At 51.3% G+C, this 26,753-nt stretch overlaps 7 protein-coding genes and 2 non-coding genes across 9 annotated transcripts; 5 read left to right on the top strand and 4 right to left on the bottom strand.

The window, feature by feature from the left end:
- Positions 1-106: 106 nt before the first annotated feature.
- N0V89_003912 (uncharacterized protein) lies at positions 107-2,641 on the top strand (the record flags this gene model as incomplete). The annotated part of the gene is made up of 3 exons (XM_056212705.1): positions 107-370; positions 426-1,161; positions 1,425-2,641. The coding sequence occupies 3 exons, from the start codon at positions 107-109 to the stop codon at positions 2,639-2,641; spliced, it is 2,217 nt and encodes a 738-aa protein (XP_056073013.1).
- A 1,119-nt stretch (positions 2,642-3,760) lies between these two features.
- On the bottom strand, positions 3,761-5,102 carry N0V89_003911 (uncharacterized protein; the record flags this gene model as incomplete). The annotated part of the gene is made up of 5 exons (XM_056212704.1): positions 3,761-4,137; positions 4,189-4,551; positions 4,605-4,810; positions 4,862-4,974; positions 5,022-5,102. 5 exons carry the CDS (start codon positions 5,100-5,102, stop codon positions 3,761-3,763), a joined length of 1,140 nt encoding a protein of 379 aa, XP_056073012.1.
- A 2,684-nt stretch (positions 5,103-7,786) lies between these two features.
- N0V89_003910 (uncharacterized protein) lies at positions 7,787-8,648 on the top strand (the record flags this gene model as incomplete). Its single annotated transcript, XM_056212703.1, has 2 exons — positions 7,787-7,799; positions 7,894-8,648. The coding sequence occupies 2 exons, from the start codon at positions 7,787-7,789 to the stop codon at positions 8,646-8,648; spliced, it is 768 nt and encodes a 255-aa protein (XP_056073011.1).
- A 703-nt stretch (positions 8,649-9,351) lies between these two features.
- Positions 9,352-15,063, bottom strand: DRS2 (aminophospholipid translocase; the record flags this gene model as incomplete). The annotated part of the gene is made up of 6 exons (XM_056212702.1): positions 9,352-9,602; positions 9,654-9,901; positions 9,986-10,327; positions 10,577-10,595; positions 10,979-11,136; positions 11,195-15,063. 6 exons carry the CDS (start codon positions 15,061-15,063, stop codon positions 9,352-9,354), a joined length of 4,887 nt encoding a protein of 1,628 aa, XP_056073010.1.
- Positions 15,064-16,196: 1,133 nt separating this feature from the next.
- Positions 16,197-16,303, top strand: N0V89_003908. Its single transcript has one exon. It is a non-coding gene; the product is annotated as a tRNA-Lys (tRNA).
- A 1,064-nt stretch (positions 16,304-17,367) lies between these two features.
- On the top strand, positions 17,368-18,795 carry N0V89_003907 (uncharacterized protein; the record flags this gene model as incomplete). Its single annotated transcript, XM_056212701.1, has 3 exons — positions 17,368-18,132; positions 18,181-18,231; positions 18,280-18,795. The coding sequence occupies 3 exons, from the start codon at positions 17,368-17,370 to the stop codon at positions 18,793-18,795; spliced, it is 1,332 nt and encodes a 443-aa protein (XP_056073009.1).
- Positions 18,796-22,223: 3,428 nt separating this feature from the next.
- Positions 22,224-22,314, top strand: N0V89_003906. The gene has a single exon. It is a non-coding gene; the product is annotated as a tRNA-Val (tRNA).
- A 271-nt stretch (positions 22,315-22,585) lies between these two features.
- On the bottom strand, positions 22,586-23,404 carry N0V89_003905 (uncharacterized protein; the record flags this gene model as incomplete). Its single annotated transcript, XM_056212700.1, has 1 exon — positions 22,586-23,404. The coding sequence occupies one exon, from the start codon at positions 23,402-23,404 to the stop codon at positions 22,586-22,588; it is 819 nt and encodes a 272-aa protein (XP_056073008.1).
- Positions 23,405-23,683: 279 nt separating this feature from the next.
- N0V89_003904 (uncharacterized protein) lies at positions 23,684-25,899 on the bottom strand (the record flags this gene model as incomplete). Its single annotated transcript, XM_056212699.1, has 4 exons — positions 23,684-24,458; positions 24,617-24,767; positions 24,793-25,211; positions 25,280-25,899. 4 exons carry the CDS (start codon positions 25,897-25,899, stop codon positions 23,684-23,686), a joined length of 1,965 nt encoding a protein of 654 aa, XP_056073007.1.
- Positions 25,900-26,753: the final 854 nt, after the last annotated feature.

The following is a 26,753-nucleotide window of genomic DNA, read 5'->3' as shown; positions in this document are numbered from 1 at the left end:
GTCTAAATGATGTTCGGATCCCACACGCTCAAAGTTGGTCATGGCGGACAGTATGCCGATTGTGTCTCTGTTTCAGGACCCTAGTCTACCGAATAATAACGGTGCAATGGATATTGACAAAAAAGGTGCCGGCGGTCAGCAACTGCTGTCTTTCGAAAAGGGAATGTCCGATGACGAACATTTTAACGTCCTCTTCGGCGATCGGTTTGCAAAATCGAAGTCTTGCAAGTCGCCCCAAGGTAAGAAGCTTTCACGACGCTTGAGCGATCAAGGAGACGGCGACGGCGCCACAGTACCGAGCCCCACAAAAAAGCAGCGATTCATTTCATTGTGTGGCGGATCCAACAGCGAGCCTGACAACTCCGAAGAGGTAAGATCTAAAGTTGCCGCGGTGTACACAAAACCTTGACCGGCGTTTCTTTCAGGTTCCACCACAGACACCAGGTATTAGCCTCGGCATGATGTTTTCCAGCCTGGACTTGGACCAGCAAGAGGGTCGCGTCGATGATAATGATGGACTACCTATGGTAGCTGGATCCAATATCAACCTGGAGACAATCTTCGACCCATTTGAAACTGGTCAGTCGCAGAGACTTTCGCCTGTTCTATCGGACATAGAGAGCGTCGGGAGACACGACGATGTTGATGTTCCCGCGTATATTGATGATCCTGTGGAATCTTATGGTCTGCGGAGAAACATCAACCGGCAAGGTGCCACCACCACCCATATCGATATCGACCAAAGTGGAAACTACGACCCTGCGGAAGAGACACGCAAGAAACTTCTCAAAGCTCGCATGGCGAGACAGGCCAAACACGTTCAGCAAGCTAAGAAAGAGAAGTCCAAGAAATTTAAAGGAGAGGCTGAAGGTGAACGCAAAGACAAGTTTATTCTCATTCTCAAATTCAAGGCTATGGGTAGTGTTATCAACATCACTGATAACCAGGACAACTGGCCCGAAGGGCACTCAATCATTTATACGAACGACGAGGCTGAGGAGGGACCCAGAAACCCAAGGATGAATCTAAAATCCCAAACAGTCCGAGCTTTTGCTTCAGACACTGTGAAGGAGCTCCTCTCTTTCGTGCGAGACGACACTCCGATCGCCGTATCGAATCTACATATTCCAGACCCGGCTAGACAGTATGACGATCTCACCGGTCACCCCGCCGCACGAGGCTGCAAGAAATGTCGCACTGACGAGAAGGCTTGTTCAATGGTGACTGGGGAATACCCGTGCCAAGGATGCGTCCACGGAAAGATTGATTGCGAGCCAATTATCGCGGCAAACGCGTTTGGACCATGCAAACGTTGTGTAGAGCATGGCCAGACTTGCTCGTTCGAGCACACAAACGGCGAACCGTAAGTGTTGCGTTCTCGTGCCTATTTGCGCCCAGCTGACATGATTGTACTAGACAAATAGCAATGTGCGACGAATGCCTCGAAGCAGATAATCTCGACTGCAAGGCCAGACCACCGAGAGGATATAAGGCCAAGCGCATCGATTTGGATCGAGACCATTACGGTGAAGACAGGAAGTGGGTATCGTGCACACACTGTCGCGAAGAGAAGAAACGTTGCTCGCTTAAGAAGACGGCGGATAAGCCTCCATGCAAGCGGTGCAAGAAGCAGAGGATTGGTTGTCACTTCTATGACATTGCGCCACATGAGAATGACAAATCCGCATATAAGGAGACAAAGGGCAAGGGCGAAGAGCTAACAGCCAGCGAGCAGGTCAAGGATCCCAAGCGCACGCTCCTAGAAGAGATCGCACCCGAGACCTCGATCCCTGGTTCTGACCTCTTCAGCCCCGAGGATCTTGCGTATATGGACGCAGAAAGTTCCGCTGACGAGGAGGAGGCAGCGGAGAATGAGCCGCTTGAAGAAATGGAGGATGCAGAAGGTCATAGAGGGTTCCTAACCACGATCAAAACATCGTTCGCGCATCCAATGGTTTTCTCTAACCACCCCGTTGGCCATTCCAATGCTGTCATTGACTGCAACTTTTGTGAGATGCCCATCTTCGGCATGGTCGGGCACTTTGAGCGAGAAGTTCACGTCATCCGGTGGAGCAATGGTCTTGGCTATACAGAGTTCGGCAACGGACATCGCGAGGGGAATGAAGCGACTACCATGTGCCAGCAGTGCACTTGCGACCGGCTTCAGATTATGGTATGTCCTGATCACGTCATTCAACCTATCAGACTTCAAGAGAGTGCGCTTGACTACGATGCTGCCGCGGAGAACTTGATGAGTGCTCCACCAGCATCTTCCCAAATGCAACATCAACTTCAGCGTTGGTGCTCAATGTGTTTCTCGCTTGCGACCCACCAATGCTGCACCCCGCAGCCATTCATCGGGGCCCACGAGGACGAAGAGGACCCGGTAATAATGAATGGGTGTGGCCTGCGGTTTTGCCATCGTTGTGCACTGGAGTTTGATCTAGTCTATCAAAACAACTTGCATGATATGGCTACGGCTCTGGACAAGGAGCCGAAGCCAAAGGACACGGAGGATCAGGATGAGGAGGAGACGACCGAAGCGGAAAAAAGCGATCAGGGCACTGTGAGGGCCGACGTGGGACTGCTCATGGTTGATGGACTGCTGATGAGTTGCGTGGAGGCTGGTACGTCCGAGTGATCTATTCTGTCCCTGGCATTGGGGGCGTTGAGGTGACCTAACAACAGTGATGGCACATGGTATCCTACTAGCGAGCTTCCTGAAATGGGCACTTCTTTTTCGGGATTGTGCAGTCATGGGTACGGGTCGCTGAGATTTTGAGAAATAGACACAATGATTTTCTCAGTGAATCTCGATGTGCCTGATTTACGTGCACACTTTTGTAGTAGGTCACCATCTGTAACTTTATTTCGTTATCAGGCAATGCTCAATGAGGAAACTGTACTATCTGAGCTCAGCTCCACACAATAGATGGAAGACCGTCGCTGCTCATGATTGTACCAAGGGAGACATGATCACAGGACACATTCCTCTACATATAGCTCTCAGCAGGTAATAGTACAAGCTTCGCCATGTACGACTAGATTAGGCGTTGAAGTAGTGATGGTGTGCACAAATGTTTACGATTTCTCACACCAATGCCGCGCGTGCCGTTATCGTGCCACCCTGCTACTTCCTCTCCGTCAAACATCTCTTTCCTAGCGTTCTTTGTCGCTAGTACGTCTCGTAAGCTCGTATATCTGTTTACTCCCCGAGAAAAAAAGAAATTCTGGGTTGCTACGCGTGCATTAGAACCAATGCAGTATGCGCCCAGTGTAAAGTCGCGTCATTGTACGAGAGAATTACGAGCACACTATATACGCGTTCTGAAACGCTTGAAAAATTCCGACAACAGGGGTGAAATAACTCATGCGCGATGAGGTAAGGTAGCACGCATTTTTTGGATGGATCTACCTCCAAAGCTCCATAGAAATCTTTAAAATTAAGTCGATATACAGTAATAGCTACCAAGTATCTACGACTAAGATTTTATAAAAGTATACTATCGCATTGTAGAGTAATTAAAGGGAAGAGAGTAGAGTTTTGTGATAGATTTGCTTATCATACCTAAACGTGCACGAATGGCTACACCCACAAAAATAACCAGACTCGTATCGAAGCGTGAAGTCAACTGAGATTCAGCGTACCCATATGCGAACATTCAGCGCGTTGAAAGATTTAGTCAACGAAGTCTAGGATAATGCTTCACGAGGAGCCACAGTAGTATCAAGTATACGGTCAAGTTTATGCTAAATCATCCTAGCCCTCAAAGGGAGTCTCGTAGGGAGCCTCGGCCTGTGGCGTGATCCGAGCAAGATGCCTGCGCGCTCCGTCTTCCCAGTCAAGAAGAGCCGAGTGAGCCGTGACTCTGTTGTCCCATACCACGACCGTTCCTGGGGCCCATTTTACGCGAGCCTGGAAGTCTTGACCCTTCGCGAGATGATCGTACAAGAAATTGAGGAGATGGTCACTTTCTTCCTTTTTGTACCCGATTATACGCCGTGAGAACTGCGGGTTGATATACAGGGCCTTCTCGCCGGTCGCAGGATGCGTACGTACGAGAGGGTGGATCGAGGTGACAGGCTCGCGGCGGACGATGCCTCCACGGTTCTTGCTGTTGTCGGCTTGCTCAACGGCTGTACGTCGGTTAGTCTACACCCAAACCCAGTCTCGATTCGGTCACTCACCGGAATGAATGACCTTCAAACCGTGAAGCCTCTTCTGGAACTCTGGCGAAAGCCTGCGGTATGCCAACGCCTGGTTGGCGAAGAGCGTGTCTCCACCTGCAGCTGGTCCGTCCAGAAGGTAAAGGAAAGTGGTGCCTGGCGGCTGCTTCTCGTAAGAGACATCGGAGTGCCACGTCACTGAGTTGGTGCGTTCCTCGAAGAAATCACGGGAGGTGGTGTCGTCGGCACCACGGTGGACTAAGTGCACTTCTGGATGACCTTCTGGACCACCAGAGGTCGGGTGGATGTGATGTCGTCCGAAGTAACCTCCGATATTCAACGCATCACCGATGGGAAGGTCTGCGAAGTCCTGATCGCGGAAGGCTGTTTGTTGTCAGAAGCTGGGCTCATGCGAAATCAAACTTATTTTCACTTACCGACGACCTTTTTTTGAGCAACGAACAATGCTAACTCGTCCTTGCCGGCATCTGTGAGCCTACTCAATTGCACGCCATGAACCTCAGCGCCAATGTTCGCAGTAAGATCATCAATCCTAGTGGCGTCCTTGAGAAGGTTCGAGAAGCTAGCATCTTCTGCATCCTTGCCGTGCTCGTAATGCTCGAACGGCTCAAGAGGCGGGTATCTTTCACGTGGTCAGCCAACGCTAAGTCAAGCCAGGGCGATTGCAACATACTTCTTATTGTTCCATGTCGGCAAGTAGTTTGGGTACTTGGCCGGAGGCTGCTTTTCGGTTCCCTTCAATTCTGCATCTACCCTGAAATTCTTAGGGCCACTTTGGAACGCCTCCTTACAGTGCTTAGCGAAGTCTGATTTCAAGGCAGCCTGTAACATACCTTATATGCACCAGTTCCAGACTTGGCGTAGTTGGTAGTAATAGTCTCTTGGAGCGGCGTTTCTACGAGAGCTGGAGCCATGATGCCAGTTATGTGGGTGTTCTGAGGAGTGCTCAAGCATATGGTAGGTACTCCTCCACCCGACAACAGAGGTTGCGCCGCGTTATATATGGGCTTCTAACCGCTTCACTCCGCACTACTGCGAACAACCATGTCTCCGGAAATAGCGACGCTATGATTGATCGCTAGCTCGATGACCCCTCATTGGCATCCGATGATCTGACATCGATTCGCAGACGGCTGTCGGCAGCTGCGTCAGCAGTATGGCCAAGCCAAACACGCCATAAGGAAAAAGAGCAGCATCGCAAGAGCAAAGGAAGTCTATTGAAGTATTGCCACCGAGCGGGGTTGCCCTGGCGTTATGGTTCAATCAAAAGCTCGCTGGATTGCATCAGGCATGCATGGATTGTGACATTGGCGGTTCTCGGTGGAGCTGACTTCCCAAAGGTGGCAACCTTCATACAACCCTAACCCTTGGAAAGCATTTTCAGTAGTAATTGATGAAACAGGGTTCACAAACGGCCTGTTCTCGCCTTATCTTCCCGCCCACGGGTGGATAGCCGAAGGTCTGTCCTCGCGGTCTATGTCGTTACGCCCAGGGCCAATCACGCAATACCCATCAACAGACAAGCCAAAGACATCGCGACATCGACCCGCTAAATCCAAATCATCCTCCTCCTCGATATTTGCGTCCTTCGGTGCTACTTCACGTTCCTCGGCGTAAAGGAGGCTCGAAAAAGAAACCCGCTTGCCTGGGCCATGGAAGAATGCGCGTTTCAAGGCGCACATCACTGGTGGCTGTTTTTCAGAATCAAGCCTCACCGTGTCCCATCAAGCATGGCTACCCCATGCGGGCCGGCTGCACGGCTAGACCCTGGTGGATGGATGTCAGGATTAAGGGATCCCTATCTGGCCCATGCATCGGCTGTAAGAAGTTCAAAAGCATATATCTTCTACAGCTGCATCAGTACCACAATCTACGCACTACCGTCCCCAGAGCGAAATATTGGCCTCTCCCGTATATTGACAAGAGAGAATGTACATGGGTTCGTCTGATGTTCTTCGCATTGCAACGGGACCGAGGCAATATCAGTCAAGCACTATCAGACAACTTTCTGGAAGATCTCAAGAAGAACACCAATGACTACAAGTACGGACAGACCATCTTCCTTGGTTCGTTTCTTGCTGCTGAACTCCCTTCGCAACTCATCAGCAAGAAACTTGGCCCGGACAACTGGATCCCCATCCAAATGTAGGAATGCCAGACTCAGCACGAAGCTATTGACTGACAGCTCGGCAGGGTGTCTTGGATCCTGTGGCCTCGATGCAAGCTTTCTTAACTAGAAGAAAGAGTTTATTCGCGTGCCGCGCCCCTTTAGGTCTCATTGAAGGGGGTTTTATCGTAGGTGTACTATCTCGGACCGAACGGCCATGTACTATTTGTCATGCCCGATAACATCTTGTACCTATCGTATTTCTATACAGGTCTTGAACTACCCGCCCGACTATCGTGGTTCTGGGTATCCTACCAATGCACGCAAATTATCTCCGCATTCTTCACCTTCGGTATTTTTAGCTTACGCGGACATAATGGTATGGCGGGTTGGGTGAGTGTTTTCTGAACCAAGTCTTCTGCCCCTTCTGACACCTTTTCCAGCGGTGGCTCTTCGCGCTCGAGGGGATGCTAACTGGTATCATCGGCATCATTTCCTACTTCTATCTTCCGCCTTCTCCGACTCAAATGGCCAGTAAAATCCGTGGCAGGAACGGGTGGTTCAACGAACGGGAAGAAAAGTTCGTGGTGAACCGCATCCTCTGCAGCAAAGGTGTACTATGTTATTGCTAATAAGAGGAGGGATAGATGTGGAATTCGATGAGCAAGGAGAAGGAGACGTATCTGGAACTACGTCTGATAAGGGGAACAAAAGGTGTGCTATCCCGATTTTCTGGAAACGTTAGAATTCAAAAGTTGACAGCGCCGTAGGCTTGACTTTCGCTTCGCTCACTAAGATGTCGCGGTACGGGCAGCGCCTTCCTCATGGAGGAGCAGGGGAACTTAGAACCTGGACATTCGCCTCACACTAGATCGCTACGTATGGAACACATCGTTTTTGAAATTAGATCGAGATTTGGACAATATTTCGAATATCAGCGCTGCAATTGGTGTGCTTTGATGAGCTCGTGACGGTGCAGACTGCGAAAACTGCGACGGCGAGGCTGCGCCTACCACAGTCTCAGCCTTCCCGTTTACTCCCCCGACGAATTCTCCTGCCTCATCATCGTGCATCTTCACATATCCGCCAAAGTGCCTTGCAGATCAAGCTGATGGAAAGCAGTTGCTGCCGATTGGCTGATTGATGAAGATTGAGCTACAAACAGCATATATTTAGCAGGAGTTAAAAAGCTAGACGCATACAAAACAACCTAAAGATCGCAAGCAGCATCTACAGTACTAGAAAGAAACTCATGCAAGTGGGGAACTCGCACGCTTGTGACCCGGTCTTCGATCGATAGCGTCGGACGCGGAGAAACGGCGACGCCGCGAAGGTCTTGGCAATTCCAGCTCACGATAGTCTACGCGCTTCCAAAAGTTGCAGACTCAACGATCACCGAAGCATTCCTCCCAGTCTCCCCTCCGAACGCTGGCTTTTCCCTCTGTACAAGTGGAACAAACCGATTTCGCAGCTGCTACAACGATATCCAAGATGCCTCAAGCGGGTGCGTATACTGTTGCTTTGCGGCGCGCAGCTCCATTCGCATGGAGCCCTACGCGGATGCCCATTTCTTTGCGAGCTTCACTAACGTCACTCAGCTGCCCGGGCACTGTCCCAGGCAGATCTCCCGCCCTCGGTTGAGAAGGCCTATTACAAGAAGTGTATCGACCTCCGACGGCGCATTACCGACATTGAGGAGAACAACGATGGCACGCGCCTGCGCATCAAGCGTCTACACCGCGGCATCCAGAAGATGCGCCTCGAACGTGCCTTCCTCCTCGAGCAGCTGCAGAAACACATGGAGTTCAACGTCGATGACTCGGACCGTAGTAGCAGTCCGCCGCCGACGCCCACCGACAAGCCGTTGAGGAGCAAGCGAAGCCATCGTAAAGGCACACCACCCACAGGCGGTGGCGCACCCGCGCAGCAAGAGAGCCCTAGCAATTCTCACCACCAACCGCTTCTTCATGCGATGAATCCCATGTCCTCTGCGCAAAGCACGCCGGATCCGAGCCGTTCGAATAACCCCTTCTTTAGCACCATTGCCCCGACCGCTACCGCTACTTCACCACATGCTGTCAATGGCAATGCGCAACCGATTCTTCCACCGCTACATTCGCTACCCCCGCTGCAGCCTCAACGTGCTCCCGAGCCTACGCGCGGCGCATACTTCGACCCCGTAAGCGAGGAGTCACGGCCACCACCCGCAGAAAATGACCCGGAATTCGCAGGCCGGCGGCGCGCACTTTCTAGTGCGAATCCTCCGGCTCCAGAACCACGCGAAGTGCAGAACGGTGACACAGAGATGACGGACGCCGCGGGTGCTGGCTTCACGGCTGTCAACAGGGGTTAGAGATATCATCATGGCCTTTGGGGCCTGCTCAATTTATTGAATCAATTCCAATACTCGGTGCAAACTCGCCAGAGACAGCTGTCCACTGCTCTTCCGGGGGACCTGCATCATCTGGTCAGGTTCTGTACCGTGAGAATCGCTCTCGCGCAGGTGGCAATTCTACTCAATAATGGCGTTAGGCAAGGACTGTTCTTCAAGCGTTGGTGCTTTGGGTCGAGTGGGCGCGCTCAGTTGGATCCATGGAGTTTTGGTTGTATGAGTATCGAATGGAGATCGTCCTCTCCGGACTTTTCTGGTTCTACAACATTTGCACAGTCTTCAAGCAAAGCTTGATCTCAATGACATCGAGTGCGTTATATGCGGCAATATCAACACCAATGGGCCGACACGCGGAGCTCCCAAGACCGGATTGAAGAAGGACTAGTCAGAGGAAATTGACACTATCCTTATCTTGAACCTTTGTTACCCCGGAAGGACATTGTTTTGAAGCCCGACTAGTAAGAGCCGGGGATTTGTTTCTTGTCTTTATCGGCTCATGCTTATATCGTATGTCTTTAAATGATACAAGCTGAGTTCAATTTCGAGCGCAGCGACATCCAAACAATGGTCGGCTCTACTAGACCGCACTCTTCCAATCTACGCCCTTCAAGTACTCCTCCACAGTCTTACAATTGATATTGACCCCATGTTTCTCCTTGACATCCTACGGGTAAATCACTCTCAGGTCACAGCCGTCGTACCCAAACTCATCCATATACTGGAACATGGCGGCGTACTTTGTACCCAATGAGCCCATCTTCTCTTCCATGACAGTTCCAGGGTAGGATTCAAAGGTGACCTTGACGCCGTTGATGCGGCCCCAAAGTGCCGCGTACTCGGACCAGGAAATTTTGCCGCCGCAGCCGAGGAGATTTGCACTGGGTGGAAGAGAGAGAATCGCATGAACGAAATGGCCTGCAATATCTCGTTAGTAAACCTGCGATTGCATAGAGGGAGAAATTCTACCTGTGTCCGCATTCGGATCCACCATCGGCACTTTGCTCTTCCCACCCATTGGCATCGCCAACGCATACGTCCCATCCGGCTCCCTCTTTGGCAGCGCCAGCCCACTCTTCCAATTCGTCAAAAAGTAGCCCAGCTGCAACATACTCGTCTTTGCCCACAGCTCCGGATACGTCGCCTCGCAGTACTCGACCGCCTTCCTTTTAGCTTCAAAATGCAGGTTGAACGTCACTTTCCCCTTGCTCCATTTCCTACTATCATTAAGCGTGCACATGACAAACTTCTCCAATCCTGCCGCCGTCGCAGCCACAACATCGACAATGTTCTTGCCCTACTGGACTTCGCGCTCAAAAGCGATTTTATTGGGCGTGATGCCGCGGGCGGAGGCTTCGGTCTGCGCTTTGGGGTCTTTCATGTGTTGCCAGGTTTCCGTGGTGTCGAAGATGATAGTCGCGCCTATGTATGCTTGCTTGAGGCTTTCGACATCGTCTAACTCTGCGCGGACAAGATCAATACCGGAGTCTTTGAGATGAGCGTGGATGGGCTTGGATGGGTCGCGGCTGACGCCGCGGACGTGCCAGCCGGGGAGTTTGGAGAAGACGGATGCGACGGAGCCACCCTTGAGAAAGCTACTCTCAAAGTTTGAATTGAGGCTTATTTGGTGTAGGCTGAGAGGACTATGATAGAATTACCTGGTTACCGGTAGCTCCTACAAATACAGTGGGTTCGTCGCCATAGTGAGTTTACTCTAGATCATGTGTCGATATCGGCCGCGCAGTCCCCATAGACGTTTGACTGGCTTTATATACAATCACTTGAGCTAGTGGGACCATTGGGTGAGTTGTGAAGTAGAGCGGCCACTGCGGCCGCTCTACTATTCCACCGAATGGGCCGGAGTTGCATCCGCGGACACATGAAGCTATTACATCTCCGCACCGGTTCCACCTATTGTTCGTTAGTAAGCTTTGTAAGAGGAGCACGAGGCCGCCATGCTTTAACAGCAATCAAGTCGAGACACCTACGCGGCCTGGCTTGACACCTGCATAGTCCCAATAGTAACAACACACTTGCGGCAACTCGATCAATGCGATGTTCGTGTAGTGCATCCCATACCATTCATTCTTTCGTCGTACAAAGCAATACACACTACCTATTTTAAACAAAGCCCCGCGCCTTGGTAAACGCTCACCCTTACACAAACACACAACTATAATTGGAGGTGCAGTCCCTGGTCCCGGTCCTGTCCGTGAACGCCACAGAAATGTACTCCAAGGGTTTAGAATGCAAATTGCACATAAAAGCAAAAGCTCATGGTCATCGTCTCGAACTCGCCATATGGCCATAGCGGTCCCGTTCTCGCGTCGTATCGTACGCCTGCAGTACGCGCGCTTGCGATTCATCCGTTTGTGAGAAAGCATATCCGCGCTGCTTGCGCATGCGTTGTACTTGACGCACCTTCCGGATGGCTTTTTGGAATTGTTCCATGCTACCACACTAGTCAGCATTCCAAGCCCATGCAATGCATTGTAAATAATGATACTTACCGCGGTCTGTAGTCCTGAATGTTGTACTTCTGGATTTCTTGAACGTGATGATAACTCTGTGGGAAGTACATTCTCTTCGCGTACTTCCATGCGAAATCTCGCACCAAACAAAGCGGGGGCAGCACACATAGCATCACCCAGAACCGGGCGTCAGGGAACAAGCGTTGGACGACGCCGATATACTCGGGTGATATATCGACCATCGGGGCGACGGTAGCGTATGCGGGCATAAGGATGAACCAGAGCGCCATCGAGCCGGGTATAGCAAGGAAGGCATACTTTGTCCAGATATTGGTGATAAGCGCCGCTTTCAATAGGACGGTAGCGAGTGCAGCTGTGTAGAGTGCAGTTCCCCACACCCAGTGGCCTGCGTTCAAGCCGTCTGCCTGCGGCCAGTCCCACAGTACTATGGCCTGCGAGACAAAGTAGAGAACCAGCGAATGGTAGAAGCCGTTCGCAACCCATGACCAAAATGAATGCATCTTGAAGAAGACGCCGGTCTGACTGAGACGGTAGAGTTGCGGATAGCGATCCAACAGACGGGCACTGACAAATTGGTCGAAGATACCCATGACGAAGGGCGGTGCAGCCGTGAAGAACACGTTGTAAAATGTGAGTGTCCAAGACTCAAAAATGATTTGACCGGAGAAGGCATTCTGGAAAGAGTACCAGAATTGAGTCATGAAGAGCGCAATATTCTTGTAGAACGAGTACAGGATGACCTTGCTGACACGCTGGTAGCTCCAAGCTCCATGGACCAGGAGAAGTTTGCGAAGGTACCGGAACTGGCCGATAGCAATATCGGCACTTCGCGCTGCCTGAAGACCTTCGACACCGCTGATACCGACTCCGATATGAGCAGCCTGAATCATGGAGACATCGTTTGCACCGTCTCCAATGGCGAGCAAGATGGCCTTCAGATGTCGCTTGACGAGTTTGACCACCAATGCCTTCTGGAGTGGAGATACACGGCAGCAAATAACGGCTTTGCATTTGACGGCCAGGTCCAAGAATGTCTTTTCCAGGTCCTTTTCCAAGGCGTAGGTGAGTGACTTGCCGTCAATGACAAGGGCTAGAACGTCCATTTCCGCGCCACCTTGGCTTTGACTATTGATAGCATTCAGCTTCTTGTTGATGTTGTCTCTTGTCGCTTCCTTGTCCTCCTCGTTGATTATCAGTAGACTCATGTCTTCGCTAATCAACTTACAACTCATTCCGATATTGATAGCAGTCTCTTGTCGATCACCAGTCAGGACCCATATCTTGATACCCGCAGTCTGCAAAGTCGCAATGGTGTCGGGAACGCCATCCTGAAGCTTGTCTTCGATCGCAGTGGCTCCAAGAAGGGTGAAGTCGTGCTCGATGAGTTCGGCCGCCTTATCCAGTTCTTCCGCTCGATTGCCACTGACAGTGGTCTGCGCAGTGGTAAAGATCTTGTGCCATTCCTGGAATTCGTTCTCTGGAATTTCGCGCATCGCTAAGCACAGCGTACGTAATCCTTCCGCGGCGTATTCTTCAAGATGGGCCAAAGTCACTTCCACGTACGGGTTATTCTTCCCTAGCCGCTCTAATATGACGGTGTCGGCGCCCTTGGTAAAGCATACAATCTTTCCTTCTGGAGTACGGAAAATTGTCGACATCCTCTTCCGCGTGGAGTTGAATTCGCAAACTGCTAAGAGCTCATATTCTCGCTCTCGACCATCTACCAAAATCGTGACCGAGCGAGGTTTGCGCGCAATGAACCTGTAGCCTAACTGTACAGCGCCCTCGACTAGAGCGCCCTCGTCAGGTGAAGCAGCTTGATATTTGATCTCTTGCTTTTCGCCACCTCGTTCAGGGATAACAGTGTGGCATGTTGACAACAATGTCAGAAAATTGTCGATAATGTCTCTATCGCGATGGGTCTTGCGGTTTTCTTCCAGCCTGTTGAAATCATGAATACCAACTTCGACACCATCCTCAAACGTCGCCCTGCGATCTTCAGGTACCTCATCCGAGTACTGGATACCTGCAATGGAAGACTGTTTGAACACCATCATGTTCTGGGTTAGCGTTCCGGTCTTGTCGGAGAATATGTACTCAATTTGGCCTAGTTCTTCCACCAAAGACGAAGTCCGACAGTTGGCAGGTGTATCCGTGGGCTCGTAATAAATATCGAGGTCTGAATCGATCAAGATACCGGTCCAGTACTTGACGATTTCGATTGTAACAAACAGTGAGATGGGTACGAGGTTGGAGTATAGGACCCAGTAGGTCAACAGATCAAGGAAGAACTGAGAAGCGCCGTTGAAACCGTCGTATCTGAGATACTCAAGAGTTGATCCCTTGGTTGTTCTGATCAACACGTCTCCAACGGAACTGATGACGCTAAGCCCAATGAGGATCGCGACAAGCATAAGAATCTGCTTATTCACCATCCTCTCAACTGCCGTGGTCTTGATGGGTGTAGCCGTTGCATTCCGCATAAGCTTCGTTTCGTGCCCGGTGAAGACCACCACGCCGTGGATCCAAGGTGTGTTTCTGAGAGTGGCTCCACGCAACAATAATTGATCGGGTGCTAACGGCAGTTCCTTCTCCCCTCCACCTGCTGCAATAGTCAATGTCGCTTCGTAGGTGTACAGACTGCTGTTTGGTTGTTCCGACTTAAGTTTGCCTCCCAGACGCCCCAACTCAGCGGTGCTAACGAGATCAGCAGTCTCTGGGATGGCTTGCTTGATCTTCAAATTCGTTTCTCCATCCAAGTTTGCAGTTTCGATGTAACATAGACCTTCCGGTTCGGAGGATGCGAGTAACACTAGATCGGCGGGAAAGGGCTGCTCTGACTCTACCCGTATAATGTCTCCGACCGCTACCTCAATCCATCGCGCATCCTGGAATGACGATCCTTTGAGCACCTGCGCTTTTGAATGGTTCAAGGTAGAATCCGATTGTCTTCTTCTGTAGTCCTCTACGTATTCTTTCACCGCGGAAACGAGCAAGACAACACCGAGGGGCACAATGGTAGTGTAACGTTTCGTGGGAGAAATGCCGGGAATTTGTTGGAGGATGGCGGTGAACAAGAAGAACAAGTTGGCGTATTTAGAAAACTGTTCGTACAAGAACTTGGGGAGGAAGGTGACAACGTTGTATTTCGTGGTGGATACGTGGTTGTCAATGTACTTGTTAGTGGCATTTGCAGGTGGATTATTCAAGTGTATTATCCTTGGGCCGAGCGTCGATGGGTCCGGCTTTCCGCGTCCAAATCCGAATTTGAACACTCCCGAGCTGCGCTTCTTGGGCGCCTTTGAATCCTCGCCATAGACTCCTCTTGACTCTTGTTGACCTTGTTGCGCCGCATGCTCTGTCAACGGCAGATCCATCTCTGAGTATTCCGGTCTCTGCCCGAACATGTTCTTGACACGCCCTGTGAGACCGCCGCCGAGACTGAGGATGCTGTTCCTGTTCGCCTTGCCGGTGTTGGCGCGACGCATGCCTGCTGGGGCTTCGTAGCCTCCGCCTGTCGCATAGTATCCCTGAATAGATCGGTCGTCCTCGCCATGTACATCTGCATCGGAATATCTTGCGTAATTGTTCAGATCCGATGTCTGCGAGTAGATGCCTCCACTATTCGAATACGGCGTGGTTCCTGCGACCGGCGCATCAGGCAGGCCTGCCGCTGGTCTGCCACCCAGAAATTCATCGTATGATTCGGAGGGTCGGCCTAGGGGCGTGACGGATTGATTCGTGTTGTATCGCTGGAGGAGCTCCTCGTCAGTATGGGGCGGCGGTGCGCCCGGGTTGTAGTGGTACGGCTGGTGGTTGTCGTGGTCGTCAAAGTCGATTAGGTTCTCCTTGTGAGACGGCGGTGCACCTGGCGGCCTGCCGGCCATGGCGGCACAACGGGATCAGGGCGCTTGCTCCACTCTTGAGTGCTGCACTGTCCGCTTCATCCAGAGTGCATGCAATACACCCGCTCTTCCCGTCTATCTCGTTGCGCGTTCGTGGGTTCGACAATGGCGGAGGAAAGTGTAAGACTGTGCCCCGGCTCCCAGCACAGCCTCCAAAGCTTGGCCAACGTTTCGAAAGCGTGGGCGGGCGCGACAACGGCAATCCAGCGAATGTGGGACGGGGAGCAGTATGAGGGGGCCCGTCGCAGAGCGCGGTAGTGATGTATTCTATTTAGGATGGGTGGAGGAAGTTCAAGGGCAGGTAAAAGGCACGGACAAGACCCTGGGGGCAGTGCGATGCGGGAGCGCCTGCGAGCACAAGCAAACGCGCGGCGGCGGCCCCTACTCTACAATTTTCCTATTCTCCCAACCATTTGCACAAGCAAACATACGAAACCTGCGGTCTTTGCTCCACGTTGCGGAGAGAGCTTGCAGATTGTGGCCGCCGCAGCATTGGTTGCTGCTGCACCTCTCAGTGACGCCTGCCAAGACGACGACTTTTGGCAGAATCAACCTCGCTACATGTGTTTCAGGGTCCTCTCGCATTGGAATGCTGATCTAAAAGATAGCGTCCTGGTCATGCACCGTTGATACTCCTTCGCCGTGTTGCAACGTAGTAACAGAAGCAAGCGCGACTGTTCCTCAGCCCAGCTCTCCGTGACAGCGACGAGTTGTGCATCAAAGCGGCCCGTGTAGTTGAGGCGCATGTTCGCCGCTACTTCTCGCGGCCACTGCTGAGCAAGCGGCGGTGCTTCTTTAAATAGCATGGGAGTCGATCAGCATTCATTGGACAAGTTGCACCGAGCGTTGAGAGCATGCGTCTGTGAGGCCTGGCTATTTGGCTTTGCTAGCTAGCCACTTCGCACCGTGGTGGACTAGAAAGCTCCGCTGGTGTGTGTAATTGGTAGCTAGCTAAACCCGCAGGTCGGTCCGGCAAGCCCTACCGCCCAAGGTGCCAACGAACCGTGACTCCTAACCCCACCATGTGCCGGATGAAACAATCAAGGGACCCTGCTCGTGGTCAAACCCAGTATATGTACTCAACATTGTGAACCGATTGCATCAATCATCGACTAGCCCGGCTAGCTCAATCGGTAGAGCGTGAGACTCTTATGTATTCACGGTCTAATCAACTCGATTACGCGGCATCTCAAGGTTGTGGGTTCGACCCCCACGTCGGGCTTTTTTGGACCTGTTGCTCAATGTTTGCTCACTGCATGCTCTGAGGGACTTTTTTTTTCATCGTCAGTGTTCTTTCTGTCTGTCGGACATGTTTCCCTCACTTTGCAAACCGCAAAAGCACTCGATTCGACGATATGCTGCTGTGACCAACCACGTACCTGGAGTAGAATCGCCATATCTCGCGGTACTCGCACTTTGCCCAGAAGAACCGTCGAGAAGCGACACTGAGGGCAGGCACTGCCAGGTGCACAAATTTGGCTTAGCGCACCTGCTACTCTTTTACCTCACTTTGCTGATACGAGCGTTCATGCATGGGTTCAACGTACTGCAGCTCCAGGACCCTAAATTTTGCTCTGTTCGGAAACACGTCTATGAGAACTATGAGGTGTGATGCTAGGACCCAGGGATGCGCAGACTGGATTCACCAGACGTTGAGCTTCTAGATTAGAAATTCATACCGCTGTGAATTATCTAAACAAATCTGACAGGATTCGGGATCGAAGTCAAACGTTCTCTAGACGATGCGAAAAGGGTACCGTGTTACGCTCTTGTTCTCACGCTCGACGATTTCCGCTGCTCGCAGAGTGTCGCTTTGGTCGTATGTACCTGAATGCTGCCATTTGATGACACAAGTAGTATCTTCCACCGGAAAATCATGTCCAGCATGGGAATAAGCCCCTCAGGACAACGAACTCGCAAGATCATAACTTTTTGCCTTGCGAGCTGTGTGTACCGAGTAGTCCATTAAGGTCATATTATTCTATACCAGATCACTTTGGATGTCTTGACGTACGCGATCCTCGCCATAAGCCTATTTAGGTGTCAAAGCGCAAGCACACGCCATTGAGTGCCGACCGGCGTGCTTCGGCTCATCGGCAACTGCTCGTGCGCTATCCTCCGCGACAACTTCGAATTACCTCATAATTTCGGGTAAAGCCAAAAGCGCTTCTAGACGGCTTCGGAAAACCATGTGTGACTCAGCAACAATGGGTCCTGTCTGGGGAGGGAAATCTGGGGTTTCCTGTTCGCTTCTTCTGCACAACAACTACCGTGACTCTATATGATATGGCGGCCATTGGGCTGGACCCGCCAACCGAAGAGTTCAGCATCGTGAAAGAGGAGGGTGATGTGCCATCAAAGAAAAAAGAAGTACCGTCCATGTTCGATATCACACGCATATCTTCCATTGAAGCGCCTCCGAATGGCGGATGGTGCGCTTGGTCACAGGTCCTTGGAGGACATATAGTGACTTTCTTCACATGGGGCTTCATCACGTCGTTCGGTATGTTCCAGGCGCACTATACGTCCATTGATCTCTCATCGCCGTCGAATATCTCCTGGATAGGCGCTCTCACGGTATTCTTCCTTCTTTCGACCCCGCTGTTCTCTGGAGCCGCCTCAGATACCGGCCATTTCAAGCTGGTGCTGCGTATGGGGATTGCGCTGTGGCTATTGGGTATATTCATGACGAGTATTTGTACGCAGTACTGGCAATTTGTCCTTGCACAAGGGTTTTGCATTGGTCTTGCGAATGGCTGCATGTTCGTCCCCATGATCTCGGTCATCTCAACATACTTTGACGCGTCGAAGCGAAGTTTTGCGATCGGTATTGTCCTCTGCGGATCAGGGACAGGTGGCTTGGTCATTCCGATAATGCTAAATAGGCTTATCGATTCAATCGGTTTCGGCTGGGCAGTCAGAACTTTGGGCTTCATGGCGCTGTGCCTTCTGTTGATCGCTGAACGGCTACTGAAGAAGCGCCTGCCGCCCAAAGATTCGGTAAAGATGCTTGAACCTCGAGAACTGAAGGATGTAGTGTTCGACCTATTTGTGTGTCTTCAATTCATGTCATGGCACAACTTTGGCTAACGTATCTAGATTCTGGGATCGGTCTTCTGCTTTGCAGGTCTTTGGTTCGCCTTCTTCTATGTATGTCGCTTGCGATGGGTCAGCATTCCATTTTTGACGAGCTTTTAGATCAATGCATTCGCGCGCAAAACGCTAGGCCTGACTTTGGAGGAGTCGATACCATTCCTGTTGGTTTTGAATGGGGTAGGCATTCCGGGACGGCTGATACCGGCGTACATCGCCGATCATTACTGCCGTCCTCTCACAATTAGCTTAATCGTCAGCTTCGTCACAGCACTACTTCTCTATTGCTGGATTACTATCAAGTCGGTAGCAGGCATGTATGCCTTTGCTGTACTTTACGGTCTTTTTGCAGCGGGACTGCAAGCTATGTTTCCCGCGACTTTGGCAGATCTTACAATTGATCCGAAGAAAATTGGCACGCGCATGGGCATGGGGTTCGCCTTGTCCAGCTTCGGATGTTTGATCGGAGGACCAGGCGGAGGAGCTTTAGTGGAAGCTGGCGACGGTGCGTACTTGTACGGGCAAGCGCTTGCCGGCTCCTGTGGTATTCTTGGACTCTTCTGCTTTGGAACCGCTGCAATCATGCACAAGAGGAAAGCCAAGCAAGTTGATGTTGCCTAGGTAGCCAAGTGTTTAGCAAATTTTTGGGAAGTCAATATATAGTTGAGCCGTCCAAATTGCACTGTGAAAATCTTCTCATCAATATGCGTGTTGTATTGTTTAGAAGCTTGAAGATAGATATTCAAGATGTTGATCGTGGTGAGTAATTGAAGCAGCCCAACCGGTTTTCAAAGGATTGGATAAATTCGCTACAACTTGTTACTCTTCAATAGTAGTGACCATTCCCCCTTAGACCACCTCCTTCTGATGAGAATTACCTTCCTTCCCATCAAACGCATCACTGTCTGCACGCATTTAGAACTGGGCGCGGATAGACGAATGATTGGGGACCACATCAGGACGTTGGTCGTTCACTGTCGTATCGACAAGGATCGGCTTTAGCCTGAAGTGCCCATGCGGGGCGTGGCAGACTGCGTTGCGGCGTAGCCACAGTGCCAGCTTCTTGTCTCCCCTCATAACAATCCTCCAGCGTCTACATCGTCCTCGCCCAGTATGAGATTTCTACACAGGCAACTAAGTGATATAAACACATCACATCAAGCTTGGTGCACCTTCGAGGCGCTTAAGGATTCGGTCGCAAACATGAATAGCAGCACGCTTGTCACTCTCCCAGCCGAACTCCTCCACGCGATCTTCGCGTATACCACTATATCCGATACTTCGAGTGTGCTCTCGATTATGACTTTGCGCGCAACATGCCAACGCTTCCGCTGCTTCTTTGACGATCCTCTGGCGACTGTTGAACCAGCTACGCAGTCAGTGATGCGGCAGCGATACTCTTACTTCCTGCGCTCGCGACGTCTGTATAGGCTGATCCGTTCTGAGACGAGGGATCATATTGTATGCATCGTGTGTATGCGTCTACTCCCGTTAAAGCTCTTCTTCTCGACCGCAATCAATCTTGCTCCCCACAAACGGCGTTGCAAGGGTCACGAGGGCGAGCTCAGATTATTTGGTTTCGAATATAGCATCCGGACGTGGGAAGAGCTCCATATAGCAGGACTACAATACTGGCATCCTATACGAGACTGTTGGTGGCCAAGTGTATCATCAAAATACCATGACAGTGTCAGGGAATTCAACGGTACACTGCGGAGAGACGGGAGAATCGAACTTGGTCCGGGGGACAGGGCCCAGCGAGGTGTGTTCTTCGGATCTTTGAGGGCCCACGATCATTACTACGGGCGTATCAAAGGCAAAGGATTATCCATTGCAGCGGGAGACTATCTCATGCGTCGGGAGTGGCTTCTCCAATCATGCGAAGCACCGCCCATTCGCAACGATCAACGCGTGACTACCATGGGTAGCATATTAGACTCTGTACTTTCGCGCGTCACGCACAAGCACGGTCTCGAGTACACCAGCTTATGCCCACATATGGATAGGCTAGCGGTAGCCTCTGCGTCCACCGCGCGTAGGTTGTTTCAACTCAAAACAATAGAATGTCCAAACCGGGCGTGCAAGACACGGCTGTGGATCGAGCGGCAAACGACTATTTCGAGTACTGAGTGGCAGGGGTTCGAGTTGACGACGGAATGGGGAGCTTCTCCAGACAAGGTCCACGAACATTGGTACAAAGAGAGGGCCAAAGAGTGGCTAGTGCTGGTTGCTGTCAGGAACGTCGGACAGATGACCGAACCTACGGACCCAAAATGGATAGCACAGGTGAGTGCACCGCGATGGCCGAGAGGGACGATTTACTGCCCGCCTCTATGGCTTACCTCCAGGCACGGATAGTTCGACCAACGATTGTACTACCTAGGTAGGCGACAAGTGTCACTGTTGCACAATTTTGGTTGTATCGCTTATTATCGTTTGCGAAAAGAATGCCCCCACCCTACCATGGTACAGGTTCACAATTTTTGTCAATCTTTTTACGTATTCTCTCTAGCTCGATCTTGTTCAATACTAGCTAGAGCTTGTTAATTAGCTAGATCTAGTCGTGGTAGACGTTAAAATTAGGCCCTAAGCTGTCAAAATAGGCGTACCAACGTATTTACACTGATAGCAGAGTAGACATATGATACACTTAATAAAATAGGGGTAAAAACAGGGAGCTGGACCCTGGTAGGGTGGGGCATTCTTTTCGCAAAGCACCGATATAATGGGACTTCACATAATTCTAAACGATCAAAATGGTGCTATAGACAAAAGTTCTGTGACGACTTGTAGTATTGTTTGATGTCATGTGGAAGTCTTGTATCCATGGGATGTGCGTCTGGGGGCAGTGTGTCTCCCACAATCGGGACACTGGCACTACCCTCGGCCCCAACCGCGTCCGGTACTGGCGACAAGACGCTCAGGGTTCTTGTTGTCTCACATAGCGCGAAGGTTCCCATTCTCTCCTCTTTGCCAGCTTTTCGATATTGTCTATACCATCGCGGCGCTAAGTACAAATATATTGCCTGTCGTCAATCTCGGGACGATCCGTACAACGCAGTTGTGCCAGGCTTGCGGGACAAGCGAAACTCGAGAGAGGCCATAAACAGGCTGTTCAACAGACCAAACGTACACCACTCTCCCACATCCCTATAGACAAGGAACAGTTTTATAGTATAGAAATGCGGCTTTTCTACCATAACAGTATAGACGCTGGCCCAGCTAAAATAGCAGAAGCAGGTTCTGTATTAGTAAAATTAATAAGATCACAGTAAAGGTTTCCTCATATGATAATGCTATAGTAATGGTCTGTATTATAATGTAGTGAAGAATAAGATGATATTCTTGTACATAACTTTGCTTAGCCATGCACTTCGTACTGCAGACCCTCTATAAGTATTAACACCACCTACTTAAGAACTTTAAATTAGACAAATCAGGCAAGGTTCACGCGCGTAGGATAATCCTAAGCTATCTATATAGGTATTGTCTAAGGATAGGTAATAGGTAATAGGTGATACAGTTAATGATGAAGGGCTGTTAGTACGCTATGCCTAGGTGCGACGGTTGTGAACCGAGTCCAGTCTCTTTGAGCGTTTGGCCCGCCAAAGGCGACGGTATAGGCATACCATTGCTTGTCTCAGGCGCAATCGCAGGGTACATGGCTTTTTAGTGGCGCTCCACTCCAATGTTCCTGAGGGCACGCCAGACAAGCTATATCCCGATCATGACGCATCAGTAAGTCACAAGCTTGCAGGACCACCGCCAAGTGAGTTGGGGGGTGGTGCGTTATCTTGCGAGCTATTTAGAATATGTCGAAGGGATTCAAAGTGAACATACAACGAGACAAGGTTGGTGATGAGGTTTCAACCAATTTCTATTTGCTCGTTAGCAAGCTCGCTACGCAAGCCTCCCACTAAGACCCTTGTAAATCGGGTTCGCGCGATCAGGGCCAATAATTTCGGTTTGCTTTAAGTACAACGCGAATCTTCTTAGTATAGTAGTATAAGATACAATAAAAATTGAATATAATATCAGATATCAAAATCGGCTCGGTGGTGTAGTTGGTTATCACGTCAGTCTCACAGTTCTGCATTGTGCGACCACTGAAGGTCCCGAGTTCGAACCTCGGCTGAGTCAATTTTTGCCTAGGTTCGCTTCATGTAACCTCCAGCGTGCGTTGGTTAGGAGTCTTTTTTGCAACTTAACGGCGCTGAGTTGGCAGCGTGCGGGGATAGTTAACGATGCGGAGCACGAATGAACAGTGTAAAACGTGGAAGAAGCTTCCGTATCTTTGGACAAAGGTTTCTAATTTGAGATCAGGTGCAACGTGCCGAGCATATCTATACCAGGTAAATATTCTACTTGCATCGATTATCCCGCAGACAAGAGTAAAGCTTACACTCAGCATCTACGGTACCGCATTCGTCGCAATCCCGCCAACGTAAGTCGGCCGTCTAGATCTAGGTTTTATGTCACCATGCTCGTACTTCTCCGCGATTGGAACGTAGCTAGAATATCGGCGTGTTCCAATTAGCGACTTGTACTGTGGCGAGAAGTGCTTTAAACCCCAATTAGGGTCGGCTAATCGCTCCTCCTCTTCACCTTGGCGCTGCTCTTCCTCTACACGACGGAGCTCCTCTTCAAGCTTCGCCATCTGCATACTGTCTGTGTCTGCCCGAGCGTGCGCATCAATTCGCGACACCGCAACCCTCACAATCGTGCTCTTCGGCGGTGAGGCGGTACTGCTAGCAGACCCGCTACTCGCGAGCACCGTTTCATCCGTAGCCTTCTCACTGTTACTCTCACTCGCACTTGCACGCTCGCTCGCGGGCGGCGACAGCCCCATACTCACTCTATACACGGCATCATATTCCCGCCTCGCCTCCCAGTCCACCAAGACCGCATACGCCGTCTGCAGCTGCCGATATTTACCCACATCGGTGGAGAAATACTTGGCTCGCAGCGTGCGGAATTGGGCCTTGACTTCCTCATCGGTCGCCCAATGGTCTAAACCTAGGACCTCGTAGTGGTTCGTAAAGGTTGTCAGGCAAGTGGAGGGAGTGAGTGAGGCTGATGCGGAGGAGAGGCAGAAGGTGCGGGGGAGGGCCATTTTGCTGGGCTTAGAGTGCTGCTTCGGGAGCTTTGAGGCTGAAGCGGGTGGCGTTCGTGAGTTGATGGGCTTGGGGGTCGAGTTGCGGTGCAGAGGTTCGATGCGGATCTTGCACATTGGGCCTGGCTGGTCTGAGGTGGTTGGTTGGAATGCACCTTGCTTTTATCGAGCAGCTCGAGCATTGTGAAGGTTCTAGGACAGGCGAAATCCTGTTTGTCTCACAATGTGACCATGCGCTTTGTTGTAAGACAAAGTGTGCAGTAAATGCGGGCAGCTGTGACAATGTCGCCTTAATTGGCTGGATAGATATCCGGACCAGTACCGCGAACAGCGAACTTGGGCACGTACGGATCGTGGTATAGGGCCGAATTGGTGAATCGCTAAGCTTTAATAACGCTACTCCCCAATCTCGTCTGCAATCCGCACGTTTCCCAGCTTTTCCTCGATCTCAAATCTCTTCTTCCCTCTATCGCCGCCGCGGCCGCGACCTCTCCAGCCTCTGCCTCTAATTCGCCCATCGGAAACCCCCTTGCCTCGCCCTCTACTGACGGAGAATTGTATCTTGACCAGTGGCCACTCAACCCACTCCACTCCCCTCAGTCCCAACCTATCTTTCTCCCAATCCCCCAGCCTCCACGCCTGATAAAGCCCCATAAGCTTCTGCTCATCAATCTCCTGCCTACTCATCGCCACACTCTTCGTCAAGCTAAGCTGCCTTAGCTCCGGTACCCACGCCTTGATATACTTCCCCTGCGGATCGTAATCCAACGCCTGCTTTACAGGGTTGAAAACGCGTCCTTGCCTCGGATCGTTGCCAACGCCGGCAACGTATTGCCAGTTTCCCCAGTTGCTAGCCATGTCGTAGTCGACAAGGATGTACTCGTACCATTCGGCGCCGACGCGCCAATCGATGCCGAGGTGTGATGAGTTAGAGAGGAAAGAAGCGACGTTTTGACGGGCGCGATTGGAGGTGTAGCCTGTGAGGAAGACTTCACGGTTCGCGGCGTCGATGAGTCCGATGCCTGTGCGGCCGGAGCGGAAGCGAGAGAAGACTTCTCGAGTGCGTTCGGGGGTATCGCCTAGGCCGCCGCTTTCATTAACACCTTTCCAGCGTTTGCGGGGAGGGCGCTGTTCGTAATGTGACTCTGGTTCGACATCGTTTGGTCTCCGCCTATTGCTGCTACGCATAATGATTTTAATCCCACTTCAAAATCACGTTGAAGATATGTTGGCATGACTTACGGATCTTGTATGCCATGTAGATGGAACATCCTAGTGCCAAACTTTCGCGCACAAAGATGCATGTAGTCCCGCCACAACAGCTCGAACCTGACACCTGCGGTGCCGTCGTTCTCGCCTTTACCGTAGTCTGAGACGATTTCGCCAGGTCCCTTTCCTTCTTCGAAATCCATCATTGCCCAATGAATTTGTCGGGCTGTGATATAACCTACCAACATGAAGTCAATACGTAAGCGTTTGACTTGCGACGTCATTTAGTTTCTCACCTTGAGCAAGGAAAGCGGAAAGCTTAGTGCTGTAGTCGACCCCAACCATTCCGTTCCGTGTCGCTTTGTAAGTACTCATCGCACCACCGGAGATGAGCTGGGCAAGTCTGTCGTGGGCCGTTGTCTCACCTCCACTGAATGGATGCGAGGACTCGGTATCCGGAGGAAATTGAGGTGGAAATTGCAGGTCATGTTTGGGGTCCTCTTTCAATGGTCGTAGTAGAGCATCGACCAATCCTTCTCGACTGTTTGGAATTTCGAAAGGATGTTTTTGTGGCGGTATGTCTGGGGGTGATGGTGGAAGCTGTTCCGGAGCAGGTATGCTAGGTCGCGGTCGTGAACGGAGTGGTTCCAATGATTTCCGATATGTCGTATAGACATTCGGAAGGTCGGCAATGTCGTGCAAGGGAAGATCTCGACTGCCATGACGTTAGCTTGCATGAAGACGGCCACGCGGCTGACGAGGGAGGGGTAAGAAAGAACACACTCGTCAATATAATACTTCTCGTCGGCCCATACCTTGAGCGTTAGGTCCCTTTCAGCTGCGATTCGCCTCACATCAGCCTCGTCTTCCTGCTCTTCCTTGCCTTCCTCTGCGGTCAACCAGATGCCTGCAACGTCCACAGTACTACGGCCAGCGTTCTTTTCGTCTGTGTACCATTGCAGTATGTCTTCTACCACATCGCCTGGCTTTCCAACTCTTATTTGTAGATCCGATCCACAACCAAGTCTCTGTAACCTCTCTTTGAGATCCCATGCACCCTCGGCCATGAACTTCGCTCGATGAGGCCCGGTCCTCCAAAAGCCTGCGACACGGCTCTGTGCTTGTGGATATGGACATTTGGTAGTCGAATCGGGTATAAATCCAGACGCTTCGACTTGGTTTGCAGGGAAGATATATACGGGCAAAAGATGTGTGAAGGAAGGGAAGTCCTGGTCGGGGATAAAAGCATCATTACGAATTTGGGTATCAGAGCCGTATACCGGTTTTGTGTACGTGTTCGTCGTCAAGAGATTGGCGGATGCAGCGTGAAAGATGGGGTTGTCTGAGAGGCGAACATCGCGACGCAGGATGTAAAGTAGGACTCGCGGCGACGCGTCCGCCATGGCAGGAAAAGTATCGCTGAAACCCCGGACGCCTCGCTTCAAACAGGAAGAACAGCAAGAATCATTACAGAGGGGCCATGTAACGCAGCGGCGCAGCATCAAGGAGGTGAGCTTCATGTGCGCCTTGGAGTCTCGCACATGGTGGAGTCGCGTGCGTGGTAGGCGGCGTTGAAGAAGTCAAGGGCCCAGTGAACTGCAGACGTCATGATCAAGATGATGTTTTAGCACGTGGCACCGAAATTCAGAGCGACGCGCACTAGAGGGAACCAGGCCATGTCGTCTGTCATTGGAGCAGATTCGGGGCCGCAGGTCGCGGATGCTGCAGGTTCCAGGCGTGGAGGAGACCCGTTCCTGGGCGCTATTGTCTGCGGCGGCGGCGTGACCGGGCTACTAGGTAATGCGCCATTGGACGAGATGCGCATGGCAAACCCAGAAAGGAAGCGCACGGTGCTTCGATGGCCATTTTCGTGTTCACGATGGTGGTGTTGTCATGGACTTTTCATGATCGCGAGTCGCCAAGCAACGGCTTGCCACATGGGTTTAGGGGCGATCTGAACAAGATCTGAATGCATCGCCCGCAGGTCTGGACGCTGGGCACAAAGCCCTCCGAGTGGCTCGACGACCTGGGTGGCGCGACACAGCGCTTGACTGGTTCCGATGAACCACAGGACGAGCACCACCTCTTCCCTTCCTGTCTGCGTTGCTTGGTGATCGGCACAGACGCTTGCCGTGTCCTGTACTCGCCTCGCGACCAACTTGCCAGTTCACATGGAGATGCGCCTTGTATTGTGCTTGCATAGCTTAACTACCGTCCCTCTGTCGGGACATGTGCTGCCGCTGCGCCTTTCCACATA

Source organism: Didymosphaeria variabile (assembly GCF_027946475.1).
Source record: "Didymosphaeria variabile strain IMI 356815 chromosome Unknown scaffold_3, whole genome shotgun sequence".
Lineage (NCBI taxonomy): Eukaryota > Fungi > Ascomycota > Dothideomycetes > Pleosporales > Didymosphaeriaceae > Didymosphaeria > Didymosphaeria variabile.
This window is presented reverse-complemented; position numbering and strand designations above follow the sequence as displayed.